The sequence below is a fragment of the Trachymyrmex septentrionalis genome, unplaced genomic scaffold (assembly GCF_001594115.1).
Source record: "Trachymyrmex septentrionalis isolate Tsep2-gDNA-1 unplaced genomic scaffold, Tsep1.0 scaffold70, whole genome shotgun sequence".
NCBI classification, from domain to species: Eukaryota; Metazoa; Arthropoda; class Insecta; order Hymenoptera; family Formicidae; genus Trachymyrmex; species Trachymyrmex septentrionalis.
The window spans coordinates 351,614-364,380 of record NW_017305885.1 but is presented as its reverse complement, the minus strand read 5'-3'; the positions used below and the strand labels follow the sequence as shown (position 1 = coordinate 364,380).

Genomic DNA, 12,767 nt, shown 5'->3' with positions numbered 1-12,767 from the left:
GGACTATCATTTAATTTACGAATATAAATTAATAATTAATAACAAGTTTTAATGTTGTGTAAGGAACGAAAACTAAATACATGTCCAATATCTCATATGTTATAAGTATATATCGAAAAGTAAAAATCTATATAGAAAATCAGTAAAAATATAATAAAAAATTTCGTAACACTACGTTTATTTTTTAATTATTATATATGTATTTCATTTTCGTGTAAATAGATCGCATGTTTCAGATAAAAATAATTGGATATCACAATACCTGGGTACTTCGTTGGTTCTTTCAGTAGATGCTGATGATGTTTTCGCTTGATCATAGGAGATGGTGCTACGTCGACCAACAGAACCAGGAGCAGGTGAGGTGAGAGGCCGACCACCACCTACCCCTGCGTTCATTGTGTTGCTCTTGCCTACCCTTGCTTTACCACCAGGACTTGTACCGACGCCTAGAATGAACATTGTCACTGCAAGCCTCATTAGATATGGTTCAACACAAAACAAAAAGCAACATACTTTAAATTATAACAAACAAAAATATATTACAAAGATTATGAATTGCTATGTCTAACCTGCTTCCATATTAAGAAACAAACATAGAATAAATAAAGTAATATCACTGTCTCTTTCTTGAAAAATCAATACACGACAAATGATCAAATTTTAGGGATGTGCATAATATGCGGTAAAATTATAACAATGTGATTGCATGTTCAATCTTACAAACATATAAGAAACAGGTATGATTGACATTAAAACACGTATGATCAGAATCTTCGATGATATGATTATATAAATATAATAAATATGTTAAAATTTACGATTTATGAACAATATGGAATAGTACAAATAACACAAATATAGATAATATGGAATGGTACAGTTAAATTACAAATTGCAAATTAGCTATTAAACCGCTACAACCTTATCCAAAGCAATCTCCCTCATCCAAAAACTTTGCTCAAGCATCACAAAGGAGATATAGAACGACAAATAATCGAATATCTATTTATAAGATATTTCTATCATAAAGTATCATTCAAAAACAAAGTAACAACAACTCACTAGTATCTAATTGCCCAGGTGATTGACTATTTTTAGTTGCAGAGGGTCGGCTTGCAGAAACTCGAGCACTATTTTCCTTGATCGTAGCTGCATCCACAGTATTTTGTCGTTTAAAATTACTACCCCCGCTTCCAGTCACAGTTGTGCCAGTTACTGCAGTTGCATGATTGTGATTCGTTGCGTTACCTGGACTGGGTGCACCTCCTAATAAGGAAAAAAATTATACAATGAAATCTTTTATTTTAGACACAGTATTTGTACTGACAGATTTATCAACAAACAATCGCGTCAGTTTTTGTTACTATATCTCAACATTCGTCATATCACTTTTGTTACAAATTTAGTTTAACAATTAAACTATACACTAACTAGTAGCTACTATCTTTTTCCAGTACAAATAAATAATACAAAAATTGTCGCACAATTTCCAATCACAAGGAAATATAGATATCTCGTCTTACCCAAGTTTGATAAATGTCCTTATCCATGCTTGTTATTTGACAGTAAAGTTTAAATCGCCGTACTGCATAAGAGTTACGGTTAAAACAAACGGATAACACTTACGAAGAGTTTCACCACCAGACGAGGCCCGTCTACTGGGTTTTGGATTGCTAGCAGAAATACTTCTATGAACACCTCTGTGAGATGGACTCTGTACTGCGCCACCTGTTCCTCCACTGCTTCCTCCTCCACCACCTGAACTGACTTGAGGTGGAATGTTACGCAGCGATAATGAACTACCTGACCGTGATCCATCACTTTCAGGCTGTACAAATCAAAAATATTAGAATTTTGAGACGCTATCATATACTGTATATTAATCTTGATATATCGTATACTTACATCTGTTGTTTTTCTACCTAAGAGCAAGTATGTGGCGAATACATCGTCATATTTCGCTTGTCCTAAAGAATCCTCTATTTCGCTTCGAGTATATCCCATACTGGCTAAGGCCTCTGAAATAAAAATGCGTGGCGGCATAGTCACATCTATTAGAATTGGAACAATTTTCCAACACAACATTCATAATTAAAAAAAAAAAAAATATTTAAAAAATTGAATTTATTGTCTTAATAATATCTATGTTTTAACATTCATTAAAAATAAAATATAATTTTAGTTCAATTTCAATATTAGCATTAATTTAAAAAAATTTTTTTTTTTTTACCAACAATAAAATATATTTCCATGCAATAAAAAGATATTTTAAGAAGCAGATCACAACACATACAGATATAAATATATCAGACTAAATAAGAACTCGAAAAACAAGTTATAGTGTTTTTATGCTGTGCACAAAAAATATGCATTTCTTATTTTAATTTAATAAGAAATTATTTCAAATTGTGCATATTCTAAAAACTCTTTAAAATTATAATAGAAAATTGTGAGATAGTATATATTATTAAATAATAATGAAAGTCTGATATATTTTGATAATATATTAATAGTGATTATTGCACAATTATCTAACTAGAAGAAACATCCAATCATGTGAACATTCTTAGAGAAACTGTAAAAAAATTCAGATTAAAACTATAATATATTATATAATTTTTTTTGAAAACACGTATATATCGAAGGAAACAGAAGCTGATCATTAATATCATATTAAAAAAATAGTATAGAATGTTCACTGATGTAACATTAAACATAAAAACGGTAAGTAGTAAGTGTTATGTACATACTGGCAGACTCACCTATCCTCTTGTGATCTCTATAATCAGGTTCAGGTTCTAAGTACGGCTTTAATTCGTCATCTTCGTATCCCAAATTCATCCATTTATCTTTCATTATGTTCTAAAATAGTAATAAAAATTATTAGATTATATTTCTTTTAAATATGAACTTACGTGTCATTAAAATATACCACTTGTGAATACATTAATAAAATAATTAATACCTCACCTAATAAGGTAATAGAGTTTATACAATAAAATAGAGTTCATACAATTCGAATCTAATCTCCACGTACCTCTAGTGAGGCTCTTTTCGTTGGATTGAGCACCAAAAATTTCTTGAGAAGATTTTCACAGTCGGTGGACATATAAAATGGAATTCTATATTTCCCCCTTAATACCCTTTCTCTCAATTCTCTCAATGTCGAACCATCGAAAGGCAGTGAGCCGGACACCAATGTGTATAGAATTACACCTAACGACCATACATCCACTTCCGGACCATCGTATTTCTTTCCTGTAAATGGAAAAATTTTTAAGTAAATTTCAAGTTAACACGCAAATCCATATAAATCACTTCGAGGAAATACCTTGAAAAAGTTCCGGCGCGGCATACGGAGGTGAGCCACAAAATGTGTCTAACTTGTTACCGGGTGTAAATTCATTGCTAAAACCAAAATCGGCGATCTTGATATTCATTTCACTATCGAGCAACAAATTTTCGGCTTTTAAGTCTCTATGAATGATCTTCTTTTGATGGCAGTATTGCACAGCAGAAACGATCTGCCTAAACTTCGCTCTCGCTTCTTTTTCCTTCATCCGCCCATGCAGGACCAGATAATCAAAGACCTCGCCGCCACTGGCATATTCCATTACCAGGTACAGTGTCTTTTCAGTTTCGATCACTTGAAACAATTTCACTATGTTTGGATGGTCGAGCATCTTCATTATCCTGACTTCTCGGAACAACTGTAATTGACCAGATGTATCAGCATGAATCACACAGGTATTTACGTTTATGAGATACATGTATAATTTGAAGTTTTTTTCCTGTTAAATTATTATAATGCAATATGACTCACAAACAATAACAGTTTTTCTTGTAAAAATATTAGCATGCTAAATAAATCAATATAATTAAAAGAATGAAATTTGCATGTTATAGCAATCAATTTTAAATAACGGTTAATAGTATGTAACATACATTAAAACGGTTAATAGTATGTAATATACATTAAAACGATACAATTTATATTAGTTCTAACAATTTTCATTTTTACATCTATAATTCTGTTTTATTGAACTTATGTAAGAAAAGGAAATTATAAGAAAACATAAGATAATGACATTACCTTTTGAAGACTACCGGGATTCAATTGAGTTTTATCGATGATCTTGATGGCTACTTCCTTTCCCGTGGGTACATGCTTAGCAAGTTTCACCTTGGCAAAATTGCCTTTGCCAATGGTCTTCAGTAATTTGTACTTGCCGATATGAGGTTCCTCGGAGGTTCGACTCCTCGAGGAGAGCCGACCTCCGCTACTCGACACCCCTACGCCATCCCCCGTCTGTAACACAAAAAATCATGATCGATGAGCAAATAAAAATCAAGTAAATTACAGTTGCTGTCAAATCAATATATACAAAGAAATTCTCATTTCTGAATGAAAATCGCAAAAAGTAGCGAGTTGTTCAGACAAATGCGTAAATGTCAATTTTTTATTTGATAAAATTAATTACAAATAGAACAATCTCGATTTATTCATTTTCATTGGAATTTTATGATTGTAATATCAATTGTATATTTCAGAAATTGAAATCAAAGGCAGATATAGTTAATATTCTAGATAAAATTAGTAAAGACAATACACATACAACATATATGTTTTCTTTACTAGTTTAATATCTAAAATGTAATGTTATAATTATAGAATCCTAAGAAGAATAAATAAATTGAAATTATATATATAGTATATGTATAGTTTATTTTTTTCTTAATAAAAAAAGAAAGAACTAGTGGATATACAAATATAAATTAAAACTAAAATAATCGACATTACTGCACAAAATATGAACGAGAAACATTTAAATTAAATTAAAAGTTATTCATAGATTTACATATAATATAATGCATAATCTAAATAAATTCAATTTCGAAATTATTTTAAGCGCTATAAGTATACCGTGCGTGCTAATTTATTTCGAGAAACGGGAGAACGCCGTGCAAAGTTGCGTCGTAAATAGCCAACTATTTCAGAAACTTAGGTCGCATCTCCGAGCGCGGCGTTTAAAGTCATGGAATGAGGCACGAGAAATACGGGGCAAACGCTCGTTAAGAGCTCAGCGCACATTCCTCGAGAATGCCACATCGCGAGGAATATCGCGGATCTCTCTCCCTCCTCGCACAATATTTATTTATTTACGCATACATAGATGCCTGCGCGGTCGCACTTGACACTTCCAGGCACGGCGGCGGCCATTGTCAATGGAATTAATTAAAGCTCGTTAAAATACACCAGATACAGATTGTTCCGAGTGAAACACGCTGGACTTTCGTATTAATTGCGAGGACAACCGTTGCGTTACATGACGTTGCGCATACGATTTTTTTTACTTCTTTTCTCGCTATATCTCTAATATAAAAAAAAAAAAAAAAAGAGAGAAGAAAAGAAAAAAACGGCAGAATATCGATGTGACAAGCGTATTTATGAAGAAATCGAAGTATGCGTTATGCTCGCGCGACCAGTCAGATACGTGCCTTTGAATTGAAAGAGGCGTCAAGAATTTGAAATAAAAGCTGTACTTAGGTACGATAAAAATATATTATTAACGCGCAAATGTAACGTAGAGCAGAGGAAACAAAGAGTAATCAGGGCAGCAACTTAACAATTAATTTCGCAGGATTTAGGTATTACCCGCAGGAAGCCACGTGTGACCATCTTGCGCGAATTGGCGGTGGCCGCAACTTTAGAAGCCGCCAGTTTGACTGTTTGTAAATCCCAACTAGACAATCGATGGACGCCGGATCGACGACGGATCCGACGGTAAACCACTTCCTTGTGCTCGCATGCGCGCGATCTAAACCGTCAGTAGATTAGTTGTTCTGTCTGACTGCCGATAATACGAGAATGCACCGAAAAAATTCAACATGGCAGGATATAGATCGTGGAATTTAATACGCGAGCTGTTATATTACGCCCTTTGATCACTGTAGTGTTTATTTCACAATTCTCTCTTATTGTCTTTTTTTTTTAATCCTTTCTTTTATCAAAGAATAGGAACAACTTAATTCTCGATTCTTCTTCGATAACAAAGATCAACTGTGATCGCAGTTTCCGTGGTCGATCGTTTTGGAAGGTCGAGCGATGAGTCAACTCGCGAAGCGTATCGTCACGCTGGTGCATTTTACCAAAATACAAGCAGTGTCGTATAAAAACCACTACTGCATTTCAATGATAAACTGATTGTTATATCACCACCATCTGTCGTTAGGCAAACACTTTGATCTCCGACTGAAGAAACAAATAAGTACAATCGGCCGCTGACTTTGGGTATCTCGATTTAAAGGGCCACTTCTCTTTGAGTTCGAAATAACGTTTGAATTACGTTTCTCAAGTGATAAATCTCTTTGTTTTACCGCGCGCGAACCGTTTACAAAATACATGACGTAATTCAGCGAACATCAGTGCCCGATATATTTCATTAGGCACTCTTTGTACTGGTATTGACGATTGAACTGCAAATTGAATTCTCGAAGATGATATTTGTACTCGACTAGAGTAACTTGCATTGCATTGGATTTGTTGTTTGTAGAAAGCTTGCTCTCTTCCCGTAGAATTTAACTTTAATGAAAAAGTGGGCAATAGCTTTGGAAAAATTCTGTTTCAATAAAAATAACTTAGATGTAAATATATAAATCGCTTTTGATTTTTATCAATCGATTCTAAATACAATTGCAATCAAATCCAATTCATTTTCAACGAAGGCGTGTACGTTACTTTTCACACATGCACGTTATTTTTTCAGACGTCACTGCATGACTATACTAATCGCTATCTCATCAACCTTCGGTTAACGATAATGTGGCAAGACATCAGCGACACCATCTTTCACCAGCACAGTTCACATTTAACATCGATCCATCAACGATGATAGTTCACTGACAATTAATAAAAGTATAATCAAATTAGTGATGTATATTATCAAAATGTTTTCGTAGGTGATTATCGAAATCGTGTGAATCCGATAAGAGTTTCAATATCGTATTAGGTACCGCAGGATAAGTTCTTCAAGATACATCCACTTCCGTCAAGGGTCTTTGAGCTCTTATCAAAGGCAGATGCGATGTCACTGTTCGCAAATCTTCCTATGCCACAATTATCAAACACCGTCTTGTGTTCATAAGAGAAAGAAAGAAAGAGAAAGAGAGGAAGGAAGAGAGAGGAGTGATGAGACGAGAAGACCGATTGAGAAACGCGAGACAGTTGCTCTGGTCGTCGTCGACGCCGACGACGACCGTACGCGACTGCCTTTTCCCTTTTTCACCCTCGAAACGAACCACCCTCGGAGAAGAGACCACACAACTGAGGGATGCAAAGGCAGAATCAATACACGGCACCACCACCCCTCGGTGGAAACGTGCGAGAGAACCACCCTTGAATGCCTAGTCTCAACGTCGCCCTCCCTCGCCCTCCCTCCCCCCCCTCTCTCTCTCTCTCTCTCTTTCTGCCACCCCTTTCGATCGAAGAACGCATGCGTCGCAGAAAGTGGGAACCACTGACACACGTTTGTTCCGTGTTTTACTCTTTTAACTGAGGGTGCTGCTCGCAGTTGAGATAACAGAAGGTTTCAAGCTGGTCAGCTGATCGGACCGAATGTCGCAAAGCGCAAGCGTTAATGCGTCCTAAAGAAAATGAAATGTTTAACACACGCTATAAAAGAAATGACTTTTCCTTTATGATTATTAAACTTGTAAGAGAGATGGTTACGTACACTGTAAAAAGAATCTAGTAATAACTATCAAATGTTTTGAGTGAAATAATTTCAATCGAATGTTTCAGTGAAATAATGTCAATCAAATGTTTGGTTGTGATATAATCAAAAATAATTTTCTTTTCTTTTATACTTAGTAATTATTACTAAATATTCAGTTACATTATTATGTTTGATGATCTTATTGAATATTTGGGAAGAGAAAATTATTTCTGGTTATATTAACCAAACATTTGGATCGACATTAATTCACTCAACATTTGGTAGCTATTAGTATTATTATAATATTAGTACTTTGGAATAAAAAAAGAAATTGAAAAAACATAACACTATAACTTTTATAAGAAAAAGAAAACACTAAAAGTAGAAAAGATTGAGCTTCCTGCTCTCTATATCTACGAGAAGATATCGACAGCTCTAATTCCAAGATATCGATATGTACATACTCGTACATCCTGATGATGACGCACGCATCTGTGGGATGTAAAGAGTGGGATGCTACATCTTCACCTTTATCATCCTCCTACCTAGCAACGAGGCTTTTCGCCTCGTCAGCTGCTCGAATCAACTACCACTATGAACACCGAGAAGATTATCGGAACATAATCTAGCGCTATATATGAGATTGATAAATATGTTTAATGTCATTAAAAACGCCTACATTATTAACTTTGTTCAATTTTAATATTAAAAATATTAGAAAGTATTTCCAGAGTTTTTGGTTAAGGTTGCATTTATATATAGAAAAAAAAAAAAAAAATTAAAAAACAGACTTATAAAAAGATAAGACTTGCTATTATTAGCATCGTTCGAAATTATAACGACACTATAGACTTAAGAACCGCATGATACATGTGATAAAATAAGAATAAATCAAGACAGCATCAATTTCAATATTTTAAAAGGGGATTTTAAAAGGATAAATCACTCAAGTAATTAACTTACAATATTTTATTTTCGCGCTTGTAAGAGAGCATTGATTTCTTTTCTCGTCGGATACTTAGATGAGAATACTCGAGAGTTAATATGAAGAGGAGTAAAGTCGAAGTTTCTGAAAGAGGCAACAGAAAGAGAACGCGTTCAGTCAGCTGATCAATCGACTGAAAAAGTAACGATGAGTAAAGAGTCGCGGACATCCACTTCACGCAAAAGGAAGATAAGAATAGATCCAAGTTGACGCGAATTCTCTACAGAAAATAGAAACGCTTACACGTGAACTAGCAAATAAATAGTGAAGCTCTATTTCGATGTTCTATTAAACAAAAGAGACAGCAACTGATTTTCGGCTGCGTTCTCTTTTTTATTCTTACGCAAAAATAACTCAACACATTAAAATCTATCTAGATTAATAACACACTAATTATAATATGTTTTTTTGCAATTTTAAAGTTACTATCGTATCTCGTTAAGAGAAAAATAAATAAGTAAATATTGCGATCACTTTGAGAAAAAAACTTTTTGCAAAGAATTGATTATAAATGCTATTGTGAACAGCATTTTAATTGCAGTGAAAAATGCAATCGTTGCGTAAATCCTAGATTAATCAATCTTATTGGCATAGACTAATTAAATTTTATATTACTTTTTATTCATTCTTTATGTAACTCTTTATTTACATTTAGAACTTTATATCGTTCCGTATATTACAAATGGAAACTAGCCGTTTTAAATTAAAGATGATAGTCATCAGAAGATACGATACTGATACGAGAAAACTGCTGATGCTGGATTTCTACGAAGATTACGATTTATGTGTCTCCATAAAACAGCGACGAAAATGGAAAAATAGGAAATACATGACGTAAAACAAAGCCAGCACTTCCGTTTCGTGGGGTGCATCTGAAATTTGTTTTATGGTACAACACGAAGTTAATACAGATGTAAATCCCGCTCCAGATATATTGCCAGCTTATCGAGTCGACATGACATACAATATTAAAAGTTATAACTGTCGTTGTTTTATATCGACATAAAAGAATTTTATTCGAAAAACTATTAATATTTTTTCTTTTATTTTATTTTACCTCCGTTATTTTCTATCAGTTGTCGAAAGAAACATGTTCGACTTGTTCAAATAACAATTAGATTAAGATAATTTAAATAATTGAAAATATTCTTCTAAACTCAATCAACTTTATAATTCATGGAAAATAAATATTTCACTTGAGTAAGTTTTTATATTTTACACAAAAAGGTTTATTTATGGTTTCCGTTAAAAAAATAAATTTCTTTAAAGAGAAAAAAATATTGCTCGTTGAAATTTTTTCAAAATATTTTAAATGCGTTCCATATGTGGAATAATTAGCTTCGACAGATTGTGCAATCATCATAACGATTAAACGACGTTTCAATGAAGCGAGGAAATCGTCCGAATTATTTCAGGTCGAACAGATGAAACGAGTCATACGTGTGACGTAAGTATGGAAATGCATTTACATTACCATTCCATTTGCACTTGATTCGTCACATCGTCGATATATGTACATATACGGGCAATCGTAAAATCCGCGCGTGGCTGCGGATCGCGCATCGTTTTTAACATTTCTCCTTTACGCTTGCGTTTGTAATTTTATTTATTATTAATTTTATTTTGTATTTCTTAAGAGCCATGACACAAAAAAACTTAGGCAGTAAGCGAACTAATCAATCGCAATAAAAATCCTAAAGCCATAATATAAGCAGTAGCCAATCCAACATGTTGATTTCCTTACGGCTTAAGTATTTGCTTAAGTATTTTGTGTGCCATGATTCTAACTGTCGAGTGTCTCATTTGATTTATTTCGACTCGTGACAATTATCGCTAAATAATCCTCAGCAAAGTTACAATTACATACTACCATAGATCAATTATTCTACGATAGACATTAAAAAGTTAAATGCGATTCTCATTGTTCTTTAAATCAGGATAGAAATTATCTTATCGGCAAGATGTTTGATAATGTTTAAACGTGATAACGCTGCAATCGATGCCTATACATATATATAAGCATATTAAATATCTACCTCCTTCTCGCTCTGAATACCCTTCTGCATGTCTGACAACGGTCTGAGCGGGACGGTCATCGCGTTGTTCTGCTGATGTGATTGCTGTTGACGCTGGTGATCCTTTTTGGTAACTATCGGCCGGACGATCGCGCGAGTTTGCGGCATTCTGGATTGTGTTCTCATCTCCGTTTCTTGTACCCGTCGCGTATCCGAAGCAGTCCTAGACAACTTAACGGTGGGCTTCTTTGGCACGATGCCGGCATTTCCGGTGGAGTTCCGTGTTGCATCTCCACGGTGCAACAGTGAGGTCCTTTTTTCGTTCATGTTTCATAACAATTCTTCCTTCGATTTAATGTTTTACGATATGGCGTCGTGTATAGTGAGTATAACCATTGATAAACAGACTGTACACTATTTGTTGTGATTAAAGCGTTTTGTGTGATAAATATGATACGAATGGAGAAACATCATTTTAAACGTCATAAGAAGAATGTTGTATTTGGAGACAGATATAAATGGTAAACACTTTTCTAATTTTCAATATTAAATCTCATGATATTGAAATTTTTAATTGAAACATTGTTACCGATACAGTCCACTCGAAATCAATTGGAAAATAACATTTTGTTATCTGTTTTGTACAACACCAGCAGAATTCATGCAAAATGTTTATTTTCAATCGTTCATAACTCAGAAAATACTACCTTTTTATCAAACAAACATTAATTATTGAAAAGGTCTGTGCACTCTAAAAAAATAACACTATGTGATATAATTCTCATTGTATTAATATTAACACCAAGATACTGGATTTAACACCACGAGTTATAAATCCACACCATGTTGGTGTTAATATTAATACTAACACGAAGAAAATTATGTAGACGCCGCACGATTAATGCGGTTAAATACATACCGATATTTTTTTAGAGTGCTGATATTCAGTGACACCCGGTGGATTATTTATTTATCGAAATATCTGTCTCTGCAAATACGAAAGAAGAATCTGGTAATAGCTACCAAATGTTGAGTGGAATAATTCTAATCAAATGTCAAGTTAACATATTTAACTAAAAATAATTTTACTTTTCTAAATATTTAGTAAGAGTCAAACGGTGATATATTATGTTGATAATATTATGTTTATAAAATAATATTCACTGAATGTTTAGGAAAGTAAAATTTAGTTTTTTGATTTGTATTTATTAAACATTTAATTGAAATTATTTCATTCAACATATGGTAGCTATTGTCAGAATCTTTTTTCTTTCAGTGTAGTCTTCACTGATTTCTCCCGGTTAAACATTTAATGATTTGAGTGTAATGGTGACAAACCGATGAGAAATCACGGAATGAATCGTTGCACGATTGCGACATTGCGTAAATTAAATGTCAATTGTAGTGAAGAAAAGAACACGTGTGGGTGTAAACGGACAGTGAATCAATTGTGTGAATCAGGCGTGTATAGGTAATCGGCGCGGCGACGAGGATCAAGCGGAGGTTGGACGGCGATTTCCTCAATTATCACTAAGGCTATCGCCACTCTGTAAATGTAGTGCTAACGGATCGTCTACGTGCGTTTGTATGTGTGCATGCGGATATTGACCGATTGAAATGCTATGGCTCGAACTTTTCGATGACGATTAACGTGCCAAGATTGAGGTATGATCGATCATGTGGGTGGATGCCTGTTAAATTTCGAAACTCGATCAATCTTGAATCTTTTTATCGAGATAAAGGTAAATTATTCTTAAGATTCGTTTTGACATTTTTATTATTTCTTCTAAATGAAAATGATTATTCCAAATCGATTGTATGTAATATTTAAAAACAGATAATTTCTAAATATTTAAAAAAAAGTCAATGGTTATTTTTTTCAATAAAAAAATCTCCCAAATATACATATATGGGTCACCGAGATTACTTTGTATTTAGAAGAATAAGAAAAGAAAATACAAGATTAGACGTGCAAATGATGTTTGATAATGAATGACAAAAGAGATATCGATGATAGTGTCAATGAGTACAGGGATGATTGATATATCCACG

The 12,767-nt window shown here is 33.7% G+C and overlaps 1 protein-coding gene across 15 annotated transcripts in view; it reads right to left on the bottom strand.

Annotated features, from left to right (window-relative positions):
* LOC108753673 (serine/threonine-protein kinase MARK2-like) overlaps positions 1 to 12,767 on the bottom strand; it is a 108,433-nt gene that overhangs the window by 16,763 nt on the left and 78,903 nt on the right. For 8 of the 15 annotated variants that reach the window (XR_001939651.1, XM_018495471.1, XM_018495479.1 and 5 more), the window contains 9 exons: positions 10,737 to 11,028; positions 4,094 to 4,309; positions 3,332 to 3,710; positions 3,038 to 3,258; positions 2,751 to 2,862; positions 1,906 to 2,018; positions 1,627 to 1,828; positions 1,063 to 1,266; positions 263 to 464 (listed from right to left, as the gene is read on the bottom strand). Coding sequence is in view for 14 of the 15 variants with exons in the window: in XM_018495471.1 (XP_018350973.1) it covers positions 263 to 464; positions 1,063 to 1,266; positions 1,627 to 1,828; positions 1,906 to 2,018; positions 2,751 to 2,862; positions 3,038 to 3,258; positions 3,332 to 3,710; positions 4,094 to 4,309; positions 10,737 to 11,028 (1,941 nt within the window). In the remaining variant the exon portion in view is untranslated. The remainder of the gene's footprint in view (positions 1 to 262; positions 465 to 1,062; positions 1,267 to 1,626; positions 1,829 to 1,905; positions 2,019 to 2,750; positions 2,863 to 3,037; positions 3,259 to 3,331; positions 3,711 to 4,093; positions 4,310 to 10,736; positions 11,029 to 12,767) is intronic. The other 7 variants (XM_018495482.1, XM_018495484.1, XM_018495481.1 and 4 more) reach the window with 4 other exon arrangements.